Genomic DNA, 23,044 nt, shown 5'->3' with positions numbered 1-23,044 from the left:
GTGGTCCCCCGAGGATGCGGCTTCGTGATATAAAGCATCACATAGCCTTACTTATAAATCGGGTATAAAGTTAAGCTTGAGAATAGTGGTAGAACAATGATGAAATAGCAAAAAGTATTACTTATAAACCTCGCATAGAGTTAAACTCGGTTGAAATCTGGAATAGTGACCATAGAAACTTATACCTGCACATTATGCGGTATAACGCTGAAATAAGCACGCTATCTGTCAAAAGTCATTTTTTTCGGTAATCAAAATGGATAGTTTATTAGTTTTTTTTCAATTTTACACAATTTTGAAGTCCTGCGACCTTCTCAATGCGATTCAAGTGATTTTCAATATTTTTTAAAAATAATATCTGAAATGTTATATGTTTGTATGTGTTTTAATTAATTGTTATAAAATAGAAACACGAATAAACCATAGAATTCGTTCTTAAATTCTCTTCTTCCTAATTTTGATTTCTTTTTTTAACGGTTTTCTCCATGTTCTCGATTACACTGACAGTAGTCTCGATTTCACTTTGACGTTTGTTTGTGTTGTTATAAAAGTTACTGCGCACGCGCACATATCAGTGTTGACTGTTTGAAAAAATAAAGCATGAAATAACCTGTGAATTGTTATTCTAGGTAATAAATATTTTTATCAGTAAGTTTTTTTTATATCGGTTATAAATATTTTTTTCTTAATATAAACCTGGTATAAGGAAATCTAATAAGTAAAGCCCTTTGTGTTTTATCATCTGCACTGCAGAACCTACTTCTAGAAATGTCAGAATGGTTCATTCTAGAAAGGGGTTTATTTAATCGGCAGTGCCCTGAAAGGCTTTAATAATAACCTGATATAATTATATTATTATTCTGTTTCTCTACTCTCTATATAAAATGATGTAATTTATTTTACATATTTATGTTTACAATAAATTAAGATGTCGAAAAACCCCGAAACAATAGTGATTTTTCACAAAAAAACAACAAAATCACCTTTGATTACAATTATTGGAATATGAACAGATAACTGAGTGATGTTGACACATTATGTTTTTATTTAATTATTTCAATTGAATGATTAACTAATACCATATTTCATAATGTTAAACTTTGTATTGGGAATAAATCTGTCCAATGAACACAGACATTAAAAAAAACCTCTAGTAATATGCGTAATTGGCTGGTTTCACACTGGTCGCGGTTGGACAAATCCGCACGGCACAGTAAAATTAGGGTGGATTGATATTTTTTTGTTAGTGGCTATTACAGGTAAAAATCGAGCAAATGGAGGTCGAGTGAAGATTTCTCTTCATTAACACATACTAACAAACAGTTATTATTTCGCATTTTAAAGCACACTAGTAGATGAATTATCAAGACAATAGTTTTAAAACCCTAACACGGATCCTGACACAACCCAGTCGATCTTGTGTGAAATTCCCTTTCCTCATAACCCAATTTATCCCCCAAAAACCCCAATTATTGTTCTTATTTCGACAGTATTGCGCAAAAACAGTTTACAAAGAATTTTATTCCCTAAAAAAATAGTGTTTTGACGCAGCGAAGGTTTCTTCTGACATTTAATGAAAATGTGGCTGCTTTGAGAAGAATGACAGCACTTTGTATAATTAAATTAACATCCGAGTATCTGGGCGCATACAATATGCTATTAAAGTAAGTTTTTATTACAATTCCAAGAAATACTCTTAAATAATGTTGTTTTATTGAATTTATATTATTAGAATAAAACCTTGAATCGAATTGTGAAAAAGGTGTGAATTACTTCTTCTCAAGCCGTTTGGGAGACGCAAGATGTCGAACGTGGACTTAGAACTTTTTCTAGAAATTTCGAGATCAAAAATACAGCATCCGACATGTTTTTATTCATAACATAATCACACGACCTTTCTACGACCACACGTGATTTCTCTGTTCATTATTGTTCAAAACAAAAGATGACGATTCCAATAGAAAAAGTTTCGATCAAAGGTGGAAAAACACACAACTTACATAAAACAAAATGAGAAAACAAATAAATAACTTTATTGTGATGCTTAACAATAGTAATAAAATAATGGCCGACGCGGCGCCATTATCCAAATTTTCCTACATCAAATCGTCAAATTATATTAACATAAGAGGTAGAATTCGTAGTTGCGACCAAATATTATATACAGCCTAAATAAATAAAAATAAATTTGTCAGATTTATTAAATTCTTACATGGGTCAGAAAATGGTAAAAGATCTAGTGCACTTTTATGTATTATACAATAATTATTTTGCCTTGCCATTGTTTCTTTTTTAGTTCTCTTCCGCTTCTTCTCGGTTAGTTATGCCGATTGGTCCGCTGACGGTAAGTAAACCGGAAATCTTCCATAACTCTCTTATCATTAGTTGATTCACATGAATTAGTGACGTCGTTAAAAGGAGTTCATTTTTAATAAAATATTTTTCAATATTTTTTTCGCACATTTTTAAGAAACTTTGCCGTATAATTTAATGCTCTAATTTTTACCGCGCGTCAGAAAACATTTTTTCAATCCAATTTCCCGTAGGGCTGAAGTTCCTGATTGTTTCATGTTGGAATATCAAGCACAAATAATAATTTGAATGCATTTTTTTCCCAGAATCCTAACAACTTTTTTTTTGAAATCGAGATATATTTTCTCACAAATATAATAAAAATGCCTTTATTGCAAATTATAATTATAATTTAATTTAATCCACGTATATTAAACAAACATAAGATATTTTCATTATTTTGTGTACTTTCATGTTATATTAATTTTCTCTTGTTTTTTTATCAATCCGTGTGTATCCCTTGATGAAAAGGTTTTCTTAAGACCGAAGTAAAGTTTAAAAAAAATCCTTTCACATTTATGTAATAAAAATAAAATAAAATAAATAAAATGTGTTATTTCATTTGAATTTTTTTTTCTTTATACAAGTGGAGTGATATGGATCGACTTTACGTTTTTTTTGCTTTGTATATAGAATTATACAGACAGCTATAATTGGCGTTTACTTAGTTTATTTGTAAGTGTTGTATTTTTGTTTTCTTGAAATAAATTAATAATTAAAGTGACTCAAGCAACAACAAATACGCTTTGATAGTTGAAGTTGAAAGTTAATAGTATTACCGGCATGAGTTGCGTGCTTTGGGTTTTGATAAATTAGTAAGACGTGTTCTGATGAATTTGACCACAGATTTTCTTCGATTTGTGTACTACACGACACAATATTCATTAGGTCAAATATTGCACAAGATCCTGTACCATTTCTGACCCATGTGATTACGAGCTTAATGCGTTTTGTAAAACTTAATTTAATAAATAATAACGTAAAGCGTATGATTTTATTCACATTTTATGTTAAGAAATTACCTTGATTTTATTTATTTTGGTATAAAAGCCACCTACGCGAGTAAAACAATAAATATTAACTTTGAAATATGTATTTGCATTGTAATGGGTGTATTCATATTTTTATTGTGTTTTTTGTGACTTAAACGGACGTCATGATTTTGACGTAATATATTCAAGAATTAGATATTTGTTAGCAGCTCAGACCTGAGTTTTGTCACGTTGCCCCGCAGACTAGGGTAATATACTGAGCACTGTACATAGGACCCTCTCAAATTCTCGGAAATGTAATGTGGAATAATATTTTATCTTGTCTTCTTCTATTAGTGCCCTGTCAGGTATCCCCAACGTTGGCAATCACTCTGGCAGAAGTCTCCCTGTCCTGTGCTGCCCGAAAATCTGCTCCACAGTCCTGAAGCCAGTCCAGTCTCGTATATTTCGCAGCCAGGACATCTGTCTTCTTCCAGCCCCTCTGTGACCCTCAATCTCGCCTTTCAAAATTAAATGAAGCAAGTGGTACTTTTCCCACGCATTATATGCCCCAGATACGAAATTTTACGAACTTTTATGGTGGTTAGGAGTTCTCTGTTCGTTCTAGCTCGACTTAAGACTTCCGAGTTCGTTATCAGGTCTGTCCAAGATATCTTAAGCATTCTGCGATGCAACCACATCTCAAAAGCCTCCAGCCTGTTCGTAGTGTTCACCTTCAGAGTCCAAGTCTCACAGCCATACAACAATACAGACCACATATAACATTTTATCAATCTTTGCCTTATTTTTAAGTCAAGATTAGCATTGCAGAAGAGGGATTTTATTTTATTAAAAGCAGCTCTTGCTGTCTCAATTCTGCATTTTATTTCTATATCTTGGTCGAGGGTCTCTGTTAGAATGCTCCCGAGGTATTTAAATTTGTCCACCTATTCAATGTCAATATCCAATAATTTGAGAAAAAATGCGGAGTAATCAAGGCGGCCAAATGTTTTCCATTTTATTTTGCCAACATTAATTGTTAAACCCAGTTGTTCGCCAAATGCATCCACACTATTTAACAACTCCCGAAGATCGGCAATGGTATCCGCCAGCAAAACAGTGTCGTCGGCGTACCTGATATTGTTGATTACAACTCCATTGATCTTCAGGCCTCTTTCATTGTTGTTCAACGCGTTCTTAAAAACATAGTCAGAATACAAGTTGAAAAGCAAAGGGGATAGGATACAACCTTGTCGCCCTCCCCGCTGAATGGGTATTGCATCTGATATTTCGTTCCCGCGTCTGATTTCAGCTGTTTGTTTGTTTTATCTTGTAGAGTTATTAATTATTTCATTAATTTCCTATTGAAAGAAAAAAATACGGACTTGAAAGAGCAATGCTAAAAAACTTTAGACTTATGTACAAAGCCTATAAGCGATTTATATGAAAAAAAATTGTTACTGCAAGCCGAATCTTAAAAATTATTCCACAATGATATTTGGAATAATATTAGAATATTAATTTTCAACTAAAATTAATAGGTACTTACTTGTTTTCATAAAAAAATTGTTATTCCAAATAAATTGTTTGATTTTAGATTATATGTTATGATTTTAGATTATAATGCTGAATATTTTAAACCTTGATTTCCCAGACTGATCTTTTATTTGAGGGCATTGGAAGCAAAGATAGCAACCTCCAAAAAAAAATTTTTTTTTGTAATGATTTCATTCTATGGTTTATCAACTTTATTTTTATAAAAATCATGTTTTGAGTTGTGAATGTAGTTTAAAATCATACTTTCGATGGTTTGAAAATAGTTTTTGGAAGCAAACACTATTTTTACAAACATGGCAATATCCATCAGCCATTATATTCGATCAGTCTTGAGATTTAAATTTTCAAAATGGCTATGTCATACAATATTTGAGTTTGTCCAAATGTTCGTAGACAAAAGACTGGATTTAACCCCCTCGGGAGTCATTCACTAAAATCAACAAATGGAACAGTTAAAGAAATTTGGATGATCAAACATAGGCAAAATGGTGAATGTTACACAGTGTGTAAAGTGGCCACTTAAACCAGCCAATGACAGGTCATAAGCCCTGTAAATGCCTTGACTTCCATATTCCTATATTTAAGGTATTCTCCGTCCCTGTTGTAATTTGTTAATCTTAATGACTCCCGAGGGGGTAAAATCCAGTCTTTTGTCTACGAACATTTGGACAAACTCAAATATTGTAATGAAACCAGCTGGTCCAAGAAGAAGTGTAAAAATTAAAAAAAATGTTTTCAGGCGTTGCCTAGTATGTGAAATAATTCAGTCAGATGAATCTCTTCACAACAATAAAGGTTTCAGCTCTTTAACTTCACTAAAATCAACAAATAGAACAATTGAAGAAATATGGATGTTCAAACATAGGCAAAATGGTGAATGTTACACAGTGTGTAAAGTGGCCACTTAAACCAGCCAATGACAGGTCATAAGCCCTGTAAATGCCTTGACTTCCATATTCCCTTATTTAAGGTATTCTACATCCCTGCTGTAATTTGTTAATTAAGAAAGTTGTTTGAATTCGTGTTTTTTTTAAAGCTTATTTATTAGTATCTTTAAGTTTGAGTTCAGTGAAAATAACATTTCTAACATGAAGGCATAAGTGTAGCAGTTTTCGTTATTTTTCTCGAAAACAGCAAAACGGGAGTACGCTATCTTTGCCTCCAACGCCTTAATTTATTCAGTAGTTTAATATTTTTATTCCTTATAAACAACTTAATGCTCTGAGACCATGTGATTAATTTTTAATTCTTTTATTTGAAGTTATCAAATATACGTCAAGGAGGTATGTGGTTACACTATTTTTTACTCATATTAGTTTAAATGTTCGACCGCAACGTTATTGCTTTTTAAAACATAATCGGTTTGAAGAAATCGCTAATTAAACCCAACTGAATAAACCCGCCCCGTATGGACTAAAGTAAAATTAATAAAAAATCGTTTTGTCAAAATTATTACTAATTATTATATTCTACCATTGAATTAATAGAGTTAGAATACTACGCTTTATTAAAAAAATTATGTTTCAAAATAATATCACTCAAAATATTTTGTTCTGTAAATAAACGTAATGTTTTAATTTTAATTGATGAAATATAGCCTATATACATACATACATCAGTATACATTGTTTAAAAGATAAGTTAAGCTAGTGAAAACAAAACTACCGCATTATTTTCATATTCAATTATATTTTATAGTAATTCATTTTTATCTTTTTGAAATGATAAAAAAAATCAATCACATTGCTTTATTTGTATTACCGTAAACTTTATTGGGTTATATATGTGTAGTACTGTTTTTATTTAAGTTTTAAAATTACATTTTTAAATACAAATGATATGTTTTGAAATTCCCCATACAGTGTTTTAGTTTCAAGGCATTATTTTTTTATTTGGAAAACACGTGTGATTCGAATTTAAAATTCAAACGCAGATATTGAAGTATAAAAATAGCTAAAGATTTTTTGAATTGAATAAAAAATATCAATTAGCAATCAGCGACGAAAATTCGTAAGGGAATTTAAAAAATATATTTATTTATAAAAAAATACACGTCTAATGATAATTTTAAAAGTTTTTTTGTCAGATTTTGGTCGGAATGAGTTAAAAAAGTACTCCTTAATCAGTTTAATATTTTTTTTAATATGTTTATTATAGGTATTCCAAAGAAGTGTTTCAGCGTATTTTATGTCAAGAAAAGTTTATATTTACCTTTTTCTTGGCAATGTATAAAATAAGATACATAATGATCTAATTTTTTTCACGAGCAAAATAGGAATTTGTTAAAACTGATTCACCACATTTTTCATTCTTTACTGCATCACAATTCACAATTTTGATTAAAACTATTTTTTGCAATGGTCAGGGAAAATATTTTAACAAAGGGAATAGAAAATTCTACGCATTTACAGGGCTTATGACCTATCATTGGCTGGTTTTAGTGGCCTCTTTATACGCTGTGTAACATTCAAGGATTGATTAAAACATGATTTTATTGGGGGTTTTGACGCCTTTTCAACGATCTAATGTAAACGAAAACATTTTTTCATTCTATCAAGATAAGGGTTAATATAAAAGATAAAAGTATTGAGATTTTGTATCATAATTGATCTCAATATATACTCTGTATTCCCAGAAATATATTGAGAATCTGAATATTGACTGAAGTCTTTTTAAAAAGATAATTGTTATACTTTTACTTCCCAACGATTTCATTAATTTGATGGCTGTTTTATTCTCAAAAAATATCCTATTATAAATAGCCAATCAATAAAATAAAAGTATTTTTCTAAAAAAACAACACTTTTACGTCGATTTGACCATATTTAGTGCCAAAAATGAATTCTTTGGGAGCTTATAATGTTATTTTTCGGTTGTTTTATTTAAAAAAATTAATCAAATACTGATTTTGAAGTTACTTGCATATTAAACACATTTCTTGATTTGGTTTTCGTCATTGATATGACGCCGAGAAAAGGGGAAAAATAAAACTTTAAGTGAACAAATGACACATAACTGTTTTGAATGAATGTTTTGTGGTATAAAATAACTTGAAAACGATTTTTAGATGTAAGTAAAGTAAAGATGCTTCTTTACAAATTTTTTAAGTTTTGCATATTTTTTTGACTTCTTGCTATCACTATGTTACATATTACTGTGTTCTCAATTCGCATAAGTATATTTTTAGTTGTCTTTAATTAACGTTATTAATTTAGTTATTTACACATGTTCTTAAAATAATTATTTTCTAATGGCATTTTCCTGTTTGGAACAACAACGATGTATTTTTATACGAAAAGCTGATCAGTGGGAAAACAAACAGGCAATTCTTTATAGGCACAAATAATAAAAAAATATCAGAAAAGATCAACTGATTTAACGATTGCACACATACCAAGACCCGTTCATACTTAATGTCATGTTTTCTTTGCGATAAGAAAGTTTAGAACTTTTTAATATTATTTTTTTAATTAGCATAAATTAACTAAGCCAAAAACATTTTTGAAATGTGTGATTTTGAAGAAGCGTTGATTTTTAAACATTTACCCATATAAAATCTGCACTCTGTTTGGTACGAAAAATCACCACGTCACAAGGGTTTGTTTTATTGAGGTCGTCATTCCCCAGGTTTATGATTGACCGACTAATATGCCAAAACTATGACACTCTGAAAACAACTTTAAGTACTAATTTAGTGCATTTTAGAATAGTTTCCTTATGTAATTAAACATTCGTATTGCTATCTTGCCAAGAAAAAAAAATGTTTCCGGTAGCATTAAATTTCCTCGAAAACGTGAATATACCCCGTGACTCAAGTTTCACAGAAGCGTCACTACTGCGCCGCGGACCAAAAATAATTAACCCAGTTAATTTTTTAATGTTTTTCAATCAGTTTTTTCAAATGACTTTCATCTATGTTCCGATCCGGATGTTTCAAAGTTGGGGTTCGCTGTGAGGTATTGCGGCGCCTTTGGCCCGAACTGATAGACCAATCGCTGCTCCGGCACCGAAACTAGTACTCCTTGCCTGTAGTGGTATCTCATGGCTCTGCTGAACTTTTCGAACGTCATGTTCTTGTTGTTTTTCTTCACCCCCCAAAGTTTAGCGACCTCTGTGGCTCGTACGAACCTGTGGACAAAATATAAAGTTACCATTAATTACCAGGCTGAATTCTGCTGCAGTCTCTTAAAAAAAATAAGGAACAGCCCTAAGGCTGTAGTCTGGTAAAGCAAAATTAGGAAATCACAAAAATGTATGTGATTTAAAATGCTTGTATTTCTTTTCAAAAACAGCAAATTGAGATTTTTCATGTCAAATTAATTTTCTTCAAATTATTGTAACAAATTTTAGTTCAACACTTCTTTATTAAGATCCCAGATACCGAAGTTAAGTCTAAATTTGAAATGGCGTAATCTGCCGGTATAAAAATAATTATATTTTGGTTACATAAAACTTTTAAGTATATTTTTTATATAAATATACCTTTGAAAATTATTGTTTTTATCTAATTTATGTTTTTTTATTATTGCGCGGTTAAAAAAAATCATCCGTTTAAAAATAGCAAAATCGTATGATTTCCTAATTTTGCGCGTTTTATCAGACTACAGCCTTAAGTTCACGCATATTCGGGTTGTTTCCTTGTGCGGACGTCGATGTCACCTGTAGCAAAATTTATCAATAATATTCAGTATTTTAGCACATCAATAAGGTTTTAATTGGTTTTTCCATAGGTACATCCTATTTAAAGTTTTCTTCTTGCACTGACGTCCATGTCACCAATGGCGAAATTGAAGTATTTATTGTATAATCACGTGAATAAGGTTTAAATCGCTTTCTGTACAGTGATTAAGTGTGAGCATCAACATTAGCTCTTGTGTGGCTGTGATGTCACACTAGTCTACATACGATACAACACTTGATATATCTTTTATTTTTTAAAATTTTTATTTAATTTAATTTTTATTTATTAAGGAAAAAAAACAGTTGTTATATAAGAATACAAAACATAAAAAATAGTACATACATCTAGTTAAAGTTTTTCACAGATATAATGAGAGAACATGTTACACAATAAAGAGAAAAATAATATCTTATATAAGACATGAGAAAAAAAAAGAGCTCGTAAGAAGGTTAAGGGATGAGGAAATAGAGTGGGGGAGAGGGATTTTCATAATATAGTTGACCAATTCAAAATTTTGATTTTATAATAAAATAAACATAATTAAAGCAACATAAACAGAATTAAAATAATCATTGAATTTATTGCAAATAGACTTGCCGTCACTAACAGAAATACCTCCACAGTGTTTTATGAAGCTATGTTTTTTGTAATCTTTGAACAAATATTTCCACACTGGATTTGGAAAGTAAAATTCTTATAACTATGCCGTATTTTAATACAAAAAATGTTTATCCTTGCTACGCGAAGGATGAATGTGACGCCAACACAGCAATGAATATGTGTTTAAGAGAGCACAAAGATAGAATTCATAATAAAGAAGACAGAGACACTGTTTTGTGGACAATGTTTGTGTGAAACAGATTTAATCGGTTATTGATAGTGATGGGGAACGCACGAACATAAATAATCGTCTTATTTATGATTTTTACATCATTTTTACAATTAAATTATTTGTTTATTTTTATAAATTATGGAAAATCTATTATTAAAATGATGTCTAGATGTTTTTTTTTTTAAATATCTGAACTTTAGAATATTCCGTCTTTTGCTCATTGTAACACATGTTACATCACCGCCTGTAAAGGAAATATTTACCACAGTATTTTATGAGTTAGAAAAATAACTTTAATGGACTACGAAATGTTAACTTTAAATTGAAAAATTTGTTCCCCTTCAAATAAATAAATACTTGGAAATATATTTTTTGAAATGTCAAGAAAATAATGACGCACATTCATGGGTATTTAGTAATATTGCAATAAAAGTTTTTGCAAAAACTTAAATTAGAACATGCTTTTTGCCGTTCAGCAACTGACTATGCAAATTGCTTATTAAATATTGTACAAAAATAGCATCGAATATAAATTACCTTTATGTTTAAAGGGTATATTATTTTAAAGGTGCTCAGCTACTGATTGTTGTGAAAGCGATAATTTTAATTACGTTTCGATTGGGTACGGCGTCTAAAAATCATTTTAAATATTTTTCACGCAAATTGTCTATGGGCATCGAAATCAGTATGGTCGATTTCTTACGAACGTAAAAATCCACGCGGCCTATAAAGTACATGCGGTGGATTGATTTGAATTACATGAACCTATTATTTGTATTATTTGTTTATTTATTAATTTACACGCCCTACGGGCTTTTACAAATATTAGAAATTACATTCAAGTGCAGCAGTGAAACATAAGTATGTTAATTTAGTTAAAATTAAAGATAACATAAGAAAAACTAAAAGATACAATAATAAGTCAAAATAAGGAAATGTACCAACATAGGTATAGGGTACATAGAAAAATATTTAATAAATTTACATTTTAAAACATACACACATACATATGCATACATATGTATAAGTTTATACATTATTATAGAGATACATGAGAAATAAAAAGTAAATAAAGAACAATATTAAGAAATTTTATACAAATTAATTAAAACATTTTGAATACTTAACCTATATTTATATAAAGACAGACGAAATATATCAACTTCACCATACTCGTTACCTAGCCGGTGTAGTCTAGATATTGGTGAATTGTAATAATAATTGTGACTGCCAGGTGATTAAAAAAATAACGTTAGCTGCCGAGTATTTCGAACAGGTACTTTTAAGCTGATAACACTAGTTAATTCCGGGACGTCCAATACGCCATTTGCTATCCTATATTTTTTTTTTATTTATTTACAATTTTAAAAAACCCGTTAGGGTTACATTAGAAATTTAATATTGTCTAGTCATTTTATGTCTCGTCTAGTCTAGTTAGTTTAGTCATCATGTGCTTTTTCAGATTGATTTTAAATTTGTCTCCATTAAAAGTTTTCAAGTAGTAAGGTAGGTCGTTGTAGTGTTTAAGTCCATTATGTAGTATTTTTGACTGTCCTGTGTTTGTCTTTGCTTTTTCAATATGATAGTGTTTTTGTTGTCTGGTGTTATATTTATGTATGGCAGCATTTTTGACTAATATTATGTCGTCGTCTTGTATGTTTCCCAATGTTATTTTGTACACAATTTTTAAGGTCTCAATTTTAGTCAAGTAGTTTATGTCATACTGGTGTGTTTTTTTGTACAGTTCAGTCGTAGAGGTCAGGTAGGGTAGGTTGTATGTTAGTTTAAGAATTTTATTTTGTTGATTTAATTTTAATTTTAATTTTATTTTTAATTTTATTTATAAATTTAATAAATCGTTTATAATTCTTATTTTACAAAGAGTTGACATATTTAGTGTACATAATAAACTATCGTAATCATGATATTTCTGTAAAAGGGATGAGGGTTTATCTACTATTTTACACTAACGGTAAGGGTTAAGTTGCTCCTTAACCGCTGTGGTGTGTTATTAAGGACGTTGTTCTTGTGTGTAGGATTGGGTTTTCATATTGCGAAGTATTAACTAATCTATTAAGATTGGTGTAGACATCCATGAAAAACTCAATAAAGTTGATATGTTTATAATATGGAGGATAAAGTGGGATGTTCCGGTTGTGGTCTGTTTCCGGAGCATCTCCGTATTTGCTCTAGTGATGAGCAAACCACAGAAAACCCGTCAAGAGAAAGCGGAGTGTTGTCATTCGTCAACAGATCTTCCGATCCACTTGAAGAGTGTTCGGCATTTGGTGTCCTGCTATCATTGATACCTCTCTGTCATATACATTTTACTTATGTTTGTATTCTAAATAAATAAAATAAAAAATAGCCCAGCAAACTTCCTAGGGAGGAAATCAAGCCCATCTAAAAACACTTTTATTGAGTTTAAATCAAGTTTGATTTAAGTTTTGCATCTTTGTAGTATTTTATCGTCAGATATTTCTACATACTGTTAGCTTATTTTATCTCTTTAAGCCAGGGATATCAAAACTGTAACTATGTATATTTAATTTTAAAAAATAGTATGTCTAAATCGAGATGGATCGAAATAACTAGGAACTAGTTAGGCCAGCAAAATGAGTTTTAGCCGCGGTTTCCGTTTCGGACAAAAAATATTTGAGACTTTAGCTAAGCCGAAACCTGTGATCGGAATGTGGCGGATTACGTTCGGCTGTATTCGGCTGTATTCGGGAGCATCTTATGGCTCGTGACTTTAAGTTCTAGTGAGTTCACACACATTCATATTCGCCGGCCTCCGTGGTGTAGTGGTCAAGACGCTTGACTCACGCACGGAAGATTCCGGGTTCGATTCCCGGTGAGAACAAAAAAATTAAAAATGGGATTTTTCTCAAGCCTGGTTGTTCTGTAATGTAAATCACCACTGTAATTGGGCCTCCTGGCCTGTTGTGGTGCAAAAAAAAATATTTTTTTTAATGAAATATTTACATTTTCATAATTCCATTTAGTCAAAAAGCTATAGTTCCTTTAGCGTAGATTGAAAAATTGTTACGTATAGGTTATAAGTGAACTCGTAAGGTGTTACAATAAAAACGCCTAATTTTGGGCGTTTTGAAGTGATTTTTACTTAATTTAAATAATATGTACTTTTTATAATTTATCTTTTATTTTGCCTTAAATCACTCTTAAGATTATTGATTTTTCTTTAGTAGAATCAATAACTAGATATGGTATAAAGTCGTGGGGACATTCGACTAAAACGATCCAGGGTCTACAGTACTCAATAGTTAAGAGAATTGTACTCTGCTGGCAGAGATTTACGAACAAAGAAGTACATTTAATAGAAGGTAATATAGAAGTCTAGGCATCTACAGGGCTTATGACCTGTCAATGGCTGGTTTAAGTGGCCACTTTACACGCTGTGTAACATTCACCATTCTGCCTATATTTAAACATCTGTATTCCTTCAATTCTTTCATCTGTTGATGTGTGTGAAGTTAAAGTGCTGAAACCTTTATTTATGCGGGTGAGATTCATCTAATTGAATTAATTCACCTACATAAAATGTTCTTCATCTCTGTTGTAAAATGTTAATATGAACAGCTCCCCAGGGAGTTGAATCCAGTCCTTGTCTACAAAAATTTGGACAAACTCAAAATATTGTTGAACAAAGAAGTGATAATGTTCTCCTGTACAAAACAATCAAAAATCGTTTTAGAACAATTTAATGGTAATACATTCAAATTTTCTCTCAAACATAACCATAATACACGTTTCACGTATAATTATGGTTTGGTGGTACCAAAATTATGTAATAAGTATGGTAAAAGAACTCTCAAATATTAAGTACCTAGCATTTTTAATTTATTGCCGAAAGAACTTAAATTTAACTCACATTGTAACAAGAGCAAAATAAGAAAGTGGCTACTCGATCAAAAGTTTATATGTGAATAGTAGCTTTTGTGTAAATATTTAAATTTTTCATATATTTTCTTGTATTTAAAAAATTAATTGATATATTATTATTAGTATTTACATGTATATTCTGATCTTTCCGGCTGTTAATTTAAATTTTTTATTCATTGTTTTTATAAATGTAAATAATATTAAATAAGTTAGTATAAATATAATCGGGTTATACCATTCGGGATACATAACTAAAAACCACTTTGTTTTTGACTACTCATTTTTTATATTTTCTACCGACCATTATTTATTAATACATTTTTTAAAATATATATTTTTATTTTTTAACCACTGATTCTTTATTTTTTCTAACAATGGAGGCGGATTCATTTTATAAAAGACAATTTTCCAACAATTATCGAATTTGCTAACATCAAACATTAATTGTGCATTCTACACAACTGATAATATACAAACATTGTTAAAAAATTCAAAATACAAAGCCCATAAATATAATAAATCTGGCATATACCAATTAAATTGTAATGATTGCGATTCAATCTACATTGGAAAAAACTACAATAAAACTTTAATATTAGAGTAAAAGCACACTTAAGGTACTGAAATAATAATATTTTTTTCTGAATTCGCAAACTATCTGATATAATCTGATTAAAAGCTGTTCATGTTGAAAGTAAAACATTTAAGTTAGACAACTTGGAAATAAAAAAGCGGTTTATTATAAGAAGAAAAAAAACATATTACCTTCAGTCCATTCATGTCTAGTTTCAAAGATCGTATCCATCTCTTATTCCGCTTCCTATCGTCACAAGACAAAAAGACTTGATTTATTAGTTCCGTGTGTAATATTTAGTAGACATTTAAAATAAGACCAGACTCGGAGACCAAATCTCGAATTTTTAGACTATTCTATACTAACGATAATTCATATAAAAATAGTGCATATAGTCAATATTAATTCACATTATAGCATACTTTTAATGTAACTTTTTATTAAAACTAATACGAAACATAACAATCAACAATCCCTATATTATCAAACATACATAGATCACAAAAGCCTAAGGAAAATAACATAGTGGAATTTTTTTCTTAAATCAACAACTAGTTAAGGGTGAAGTCGGCTGGCAACCAGCAACCATCATGCTCCAGGGAGCGTCTAATTAAACAATGGCAATTGTGACCTGGCGAGTGTGATTTGTGTTTTGAATTCTTAGTGTTGCCTGAGCTAGCACTGATCAAATCATATCGTTTGCTTACACGTAAAACTCATTATTTGCATAAATCATGTTTCTGAGATAAAAGAGTTTATTTTTTTTTACATTTTCTCAAATATTTTACTTATTTTTTAATGAATTAAAAAATTATTTCTTTTAGCAGGTGTGGTAAATATTTGTCTTTAGATCTTTGTTATTTTTAACCTTATTTTAGTTTTGTTTCTGCTTTAAAATTTAAAAATCGCAGTGAATAAATTGTACCTGTCAGGAAAAAAGTGACCTTTGTCAATTAATGTTATTAATTATTGAATGGCCAATGACCCACTAGATGGCCCATGACTGAAGCTTTATCTTTCTATCGCGCTGATATTTGAGAGAAAGCGATATTCCCCCGCTTGTCCCCACCTACCCCCCCGCCCGAAAGATGGCGTTTAGTGGCCCATTGTCAAAAAGAAGCAATAGATACATATTTAACCATTGACAAGAAAAAAACATAAAGTCATTTAGTGACTTTTGACCGCAAACTTTATATCGATTTCAACAACAAGTAAATATCATAATTAATTGTTCTTCTCACAAAAATTTGAAATAATGTAATTAATGATTTCTGTGTGATTTTATTTTATTGTACGGCCACTTGAGGTAGATAATGACTTTTACATATCATACATTGAATGTAGATCATGAATTTTGTACTCTCAACTCATTTTTGCTCAATGTTGCAAATAATGAGTTTTACCTCTAAGCAGACGATATATAATATGATATTGTTATCGTTATATTTTTTAATTAGTATGCACACTACATGCTAGCAACGGGTTCCTTACCCTCGAGAGAGCGTTTAGAAACGTACTGCTGGTTTCAAAATTTCGATACTAGCATCTCCGGCCTCCGTGGTGTAGTGGTCAAGACGCTTGACTCACGCTCGGAAGGTTCCGGGTTCGATTCCCGGTGAGAACACAAAAAATAAAAATGAGATTTTTCTCAAGCCTGGGTGTTCTGTGATGTAATTCACCACTGTAATTGGGTCTTCTGGCCTGTTGTGGTGCAAAAAAAATAAAATGAAATGAAATGAAAAAAAAAAAAAAAAAATCTCGAGAGTCTTGGTATTGAAAATATCTCGGGACTGGAAATTTTGAGAGCCTGAAGTCTTGAATGGAAGCCCATGCACGACCCAAATCCCTTGCTTATTATTTTTATCTTGCTCGCAATCACGACCCCAGAGCAAACCTTTGCGACCCACCCACCCTATATTCGCGACCCACGGGTTGATCAACACTGATTTGGGGTATTAGATTGTAATATATACATCTGAAGATCGGGATCGAAACACGAGTGGGCGAAGCTCAAAAGTCAAAAAGTCAAAATACTTATTTTCATTTAATTTATGTCGATGGTCTAAGAAGTATAATTTTATTGTTATAAACTAAATGCTGGATGCCGCATAACCAGTTTTCCCTGCTTTGAAGCAGGGAAAACTGGTAATATTGGTAATATGGAATATTGATATAAATACGAATCTAAATTAGTCGATCATTTCTTGAGAGAATCAATTCAGAACCGTTTGTTTGGAAATATTAATTTACTTCGTTTTAATTTTTTATTTTATGTCACAGATCCAGGTGTGAGATGACTTCTGTATCAAAGTAAATATTATTTACTTGATTATTTTAATTTTGTAGTTTTTTTCATTGAATCATTTTTTTTGCATTCAAATTGCTTGGTTATTTCATTCATTCATTATTATGGAAATACTATAATTTCTAAAATTTCATTTGTTTTGATGATAAGAAATTTAATTTTGATTCAAAGTATAACTAAAAGCGTCTCCTCTGTTTTGCGTAAGCAGGCAGAGTGTCTGCTTAGGAAAAACAGGTTATTGGTCAATAAACTAGTATTTGAAATAAACATTTTGCTTCAAGAATATGTCTGTAATATGAAAAACAAGTGCAATAAAACGATAGAATTTCTTTTTAAGAAATTAAGATCATTTAAAAAAACCCGAATCACTCACAAAGTTCTGCACATCACTAGTGTAGAGTCATTTGAATTTTGGCTCTAATATGAAGTCTATAATAAAATGATAGATGGTACATATCTGAGTCACCTTAGATTTGCTGATGACATAATAGTTATAAGTGAAAGCATTGATGAATTGAGTCAAATGATTAACGAATTACATGAGGCTTCTAGTAAAATCAGTCTGAACATGAATGAACATTACAAAAAAGTACAGAAAACAAGATCATCACTGTTAACATTAAAAACCTCGGAAAAAAAATAAAACTGGGCAAAGAAAATCAGGAACTGCCAAGAAGAATAGCAATGAGTTGGGCAGCTTTTAAAAAGCTTAGACACATACTAGAATATAAAGAGATTTCGTTACAACACTTTCTGAAAGAAGAACTATTAATGATCTCATTGTACTGTATAAAATTGTAAACTCTCTTTTTGACGTACCAAAAATACTTGAATTGATTAATTTTAGAGTACCTGCTGTCAGCACTAGGAGTACTTTATTGTTTCATTGCTCCAGTACTTCTTCCAACCAACAAAACAATTCATTGATACCGAGACTGCATAGATAGGTTAGATAACACTTATGGAACGGCTGCAGACATTCTGTCCAATTCTTTATTATCTTATAACTCCACAATATTAAGTTTATTTGTAGCTGCTCATCAAACTATTATTGACAATTCAATTTCATAAATTAAAAAAATACTTACTTGCTTATTTTTATTACCTTATGCTTGTTTTTTATTTTTTACTATTATATCAAATTGCATTGTAGTATTGGCAAATGCGCTTTTCACATATACATATTTTTATTTCTTATTTTTTCGCGATAAAATATGCTTGCTTGTTTATTAATTTAACTGAAATTTGTCTTTTTTGCTTACCGAAACACTTTATTTACTATCTTTGCTTTACGGAATTTATTTCATAAGCTTATATCTTTGCATTTTTTTGTTTATATGCTTACTGTTTTTTCTTGCATACCTTTGTTATTATTGTTTTTTTTTTACTTTGTAAAACTTTTTATTATATCCTTTCTAACGAATTTCACATATTTTTTCTGTATTTTTTATTTTTATTTATTTACTATTTTAAAAAACCCGTTAGGGTTACATTAGAAATTTAATATTGTCTAGTCATTTTATGTCTCGTCTAGTCTAGTTAGTTCAGTCATCATGTGCTTTTTCAGATTGATTTTAAATTTGTCTCCATTAAAAGTTTTCAAGTAGTAAGGTAGGTCGTTGTAGTGTTTAAGTCCATTATGTAGTATTTTTTACTGTCCTGTGTTCGTCTTTGCTTTTTCAATATGATAGTGTTTTTGTTGTCTGGTGTTATATTTATGTATGTCAGCATTTTTGACTAATATTATGTCGTTGTCTTGTATGTTTCCCAGTGTTATTTTGTGCACAATTTTTAAGGTCTCAATTTTAGTCAAGTAGTTTATGTCAAACTGGTGTGTTTTTTTGTACAGTTCAGTCGTAGAGGTCAGGTAGGGTAGGTTGTATGTTAGTTTAAGACTTTTATTTTGTTGTCTTTGTATTCTTGTTATGTCTGTCTTGTTGCCAGTTCCCCAGAAGGCGATCATGTAACTCAATTTACTTTTGACATAGGCTTTGTACATCATAATTTTTTCCTTTCTTGATATAAAATCTTTAATTTTGTAGAAGAGGCTATGTAGTGATGCCATTACTTTAGTGAGTCCGTCTATGTGTTTTGTCCATTTTAATTGTCTGTCCATTGTGAGTCCTAGGTAAGTCACATGTTCTAGTTCTTTAAGAGTTTCGTTGTTTATTTTTATGTTCATGTTATGGTTCTTCTTTTGTGTTTCGAAATGTATTATATTGCATTTCTTGGCATTTAGTGTTAAGAAGTTTTTGTTTGTCCATTCTAATAGTTTTTGCACGTCATTGTTGATGGTTTTAGTGGTTCCAATGTCATTTTTGTTTTCATATAAAATTCATATATATTCTGTGTTTATTATTTAGTATGTTAGCATGTATTTTATTTTTATTTTTATTTTTTGTAAATGCCCTTGGGGCGTAAATGAACCAAATAAATAAAGAGATAAAACGAAAAGGAAAACAAATGGATCATGTATTATGCCAGAAACTACACACGCATTAGAGACCATGGCTCTTACAAAAAAAATGGAAAAATGCTCAAATGAACACAGCGATCCATGGAAAGATCCATGCTTGGTATAAGCCTAAAAGACGGAAAAAGAAATGAGGAAATTAGGAACAGAACCAGAATAGCGGATATCATAGATCGCGTACCAATACTGAAATGGAAATGGGCAGGACGTGTTGCGAGACAAGACCCCACAAGATAGACCCCTAAAGTTTTAAGATGGAGACCTTGGGAGAGTAAAAAGGGTGTCGGAAGACCTCAAAAAAGATGGTCAGACGACATAGCCGCTGTGGGGGTTAAAAAATGGGTGCAATCTGCAACCGACTGAAAAAAAATGGAAGGATGTGGAAGAGGCCTATGTCAAGCAGTGGAGGACAGAGGGCTGAAGAAGAAGAAGTACGCGAAGACCTCAATATAAGGTTTTTAAATCAATGATTGAACGCGTGCAAATAAGGCTTCTTTGGAATCCTGTCTTCGAGATATGGCATCTTCGATATTTTAAACACTTTGTGCTGGGAGGAGTTGAATTCACTCCTTGTCAACAAAAATTTGGACAAACTCAAAATATTTTTGATAAATCCACCTGGTCCATGAAGAAGTATAGAAATTAAAAAAATAACATTTTCCTAGTATGTAGGTGAAATAATTCAATTAGATGAATCTCACTCACATAAATAAAGGTTTCAGCTCTTTAAAATCACAAACATCAACAGATGAAAGAATTTAAGGAATATAGATGTTCGAATATGGGCAGAATGGTGAATGTTACACGGTGTGTAAAGTGGCCACTTAAACCAGCCAAAAAAGGTCATAAGCTCTGTAGATGCCCAGATTTCTATATTACGTTCTCTAAAATGTTCTTTATCTCTGTTGTAATATGTAAATATTAACATCTCCCCAGGGAGTTGAATCCAGTCCTTGTCTACAAAAATTTGGACAAACTCGAAATATTATTGATCTTCATTTTAATTTTAATTTTTATTGAAGTCTATTTGCACTTACCAAACTAGATAAATAAATACAAGTCATTTCGATGTGATTTGGGCTTTGCCTCTGATTAATTTGAATGCTTAGTCATGCGTCTCAACAAAATAAACTTTAATTCAAATCATAATTTATTTTATTGTATATTAAAACATATCATTTGATGACGTCGGAGGCAATTTAGCAATAAGGAAAATGTCTAAAAAAACTAAATTTATAAAATTTTCCATAATATTTTTGATAAAATCGTAAATTATTGAATCGTTATATGTTGTTTCAAAAATAAATGTCTAATTAAATTCGTAATGAAAATCCCGTAAGGATTCTTTATAATGTAAATCATCGCGATAAAATGCAACATTATTCTTATTCTGATTCTTAGAGGTGGGGGTCAGTGCTATACAAGCTCCCGACGTCACTGCGATCTGTGAAAATCTATTGTGACGGGTCCCCGTGAAAAATTCTCGCCCTCCAAGCCCAAGTCTATAGAGAGCCTGGCTACTGTGTGGAAGGCGAGAGTTTAAATTTTGCTAAATCTTCCCCTCCAAGCCCAAATCCCGAAAGTATCGAGCTATTAGGTAGGGGGCGAATTCTTTTACACCCTCGGGTTCAACCAGTGGTCCACCGAGTATGGGGTTCCTTTTATGATGTTAAGCATCACATTCACATATAATGTGTATAGGTGTTTCCTCATCTGCACTGCAGAACCTACATCTAGAAGTTTCTGAAAGGTTCATTCTAGCAAAGTGTTTGTTTAATTTGAAGTGCCCTGTAAGAACTTTAGTGATAATTTAAGTTAAGATAATTTGTTTTCATTTAAGAAAGTAAACATGAACAGAAAATATAAAAGGAAAAATAATGAAACCCGCCAAACCGCGAAACCGGCTTGTCAGCGGGTTTCTTATTTTTTCCTTTGCAAAGAAAAACGTTAGAGAAATTATATACATTTAAAAATTAAGATAAACATTATTAAGAACTCAAAATTGTTTTGAATTTATTTTATTTATTTATTTTATTTTATAAATTTATTGCAAAAAATTGGTATACATACTTAATAACAGGGAATCTATATAAAACTAATTAATGTTAAATGAAAACGGAGTATTCTCTGTTTATTATAGTCTCCATCTAACATGGCTCAGCCTGTTCTAAGATGGAGATTTTTTATTTTTAGAGCATAAGTAGTCTTATACTAATAAAACAGTAACATAAAAAAGAAAAACTAAAACTACTTAAGTATAAATGCCTAGCTAATCAAATGTAAGAAATTAAAAATCGTTATTATACAAATATAAAGTATATATATATATGTGCCAAATATTTATGTTACTTAAACATAAATACTATTGTATAATATATAATTAAAAAAAACATTATAAAGCAATGAAATACATAAAAAATAATATGTGTACCTGTTAAATAAATAACAGCATTTATCAATACTATTCCTGGCCGATTACCTTTCGTTACCATCCTTCCTTTGACCCATCCTTATGGTACCTACCTAACATTAAGATAGAAGATATTCAAAATTAAAAGATTCGGATTTAGAACAAAAACCAAACAACATTTTTGGCTTGACATAAAATCGGATAAAAAGTGGTTTGAATCGTCGCGCGTCGTGGAAAACATTGTTATATTTTATAGTTCATGTTGTCACCCAGTGCCATAAATTGAAGAACATTCAGATCATATTGAAGGTAGGTATCCATTCCATGTTCCTATCCTTTCTCAAATATTTCCAAATCACAAAACTGAATGAAATTTAGTTTTTCATTTACAGTCCGCCTTTTCGTTAACTGTACCAATTATGTGAAGTGCTACATGTTTTGATTTACACATATTTTTCAAAAAAATCTCTCGCTACACTATTATTGCATGTAAAATTTTCCTACTTATAGCATGTGGTTTTAAATCGGCGTGTTGGTTTTGTATTTTTGGGCAATAACTACAATGAAGGTGTACAGTGGGTTTTGCGTCTTAGATTAAATAATAGTGTTTTTTTTTTTTTTAAATAAAAAGAGTTAAGAGACTGAATTTCTTCTTATAAGTTCTCAGTGCATTTTTATCGCACGAGCTTATATAAACATAGGAGTACGGAGTACGTAAATAAATAAATGATTACAAACAAGTTAGGAGCTACTCGGTGTTTAATGGACATCGGCTATTAATATACTAGAATCGCTTTGTTGTGACGCTGCCTGTATTATTTATACTCACTGCAAGACGGGTAATTAACCTGCCCACTATTTATGCGTGTTCAACTGCGCTCTGAGAACATCATTGGGATTTCTAACGAATACCTGTCGTTTTATTCGACCTTCATGAATATGTTTTCCTGGTATGAAAAGGTATTAGGATTTCAAATTTTGTAAAA

General features: G+C 30.8%; 1 protein-coding gene across 1 annotated transcript in view; it reads right to left on the bottom strand.

Moving 5' to 3' along the window:
• Positions 1–8,144: 8,144 nt before the first annotated feature.
• LOC148281619 (uncharacterized) overlaps positions 8,145–23,044 on the bottom strand; it is a 55,691-nt gene continuing 40,791 nt past the window's right edge. The window contains exon 2 of the mRNA XM_088226450.1: positions 8,145–9,008. Within this exon, the coding sequence (XP_088082576.1) occupies positions 8,789–9,008 (220 nt within the window). The 3' untranslated portion in view covers positions 8,145–8,788. The remainder of the gene's footprint in view (positions 9,009–23,044) is intronic.

The sequence above is a fragment of the Micrasema longulum genome, unplaced genomic scaffold (genome assembly GCF_059751315.1).
Source record: "Micrasema longulum isolate JH-2025_06_02 unplaced genomic scaffold, ASM5975131v1 h1tg000431l, whole genome shotgun sequence".
In the NCBI taxonomy this organism is placed as follows: domain Eukaryota; kingdom Metazoa; phylum Arthropoda; class Insecta; order Trichoptera; family Brachycentridae; genus Micrasema; species Micrasema longulum.
Note: the sequence above shows the minus strand (reverse complement) of the source record. Positions and strands in the feature narration are given on the sequence as shown.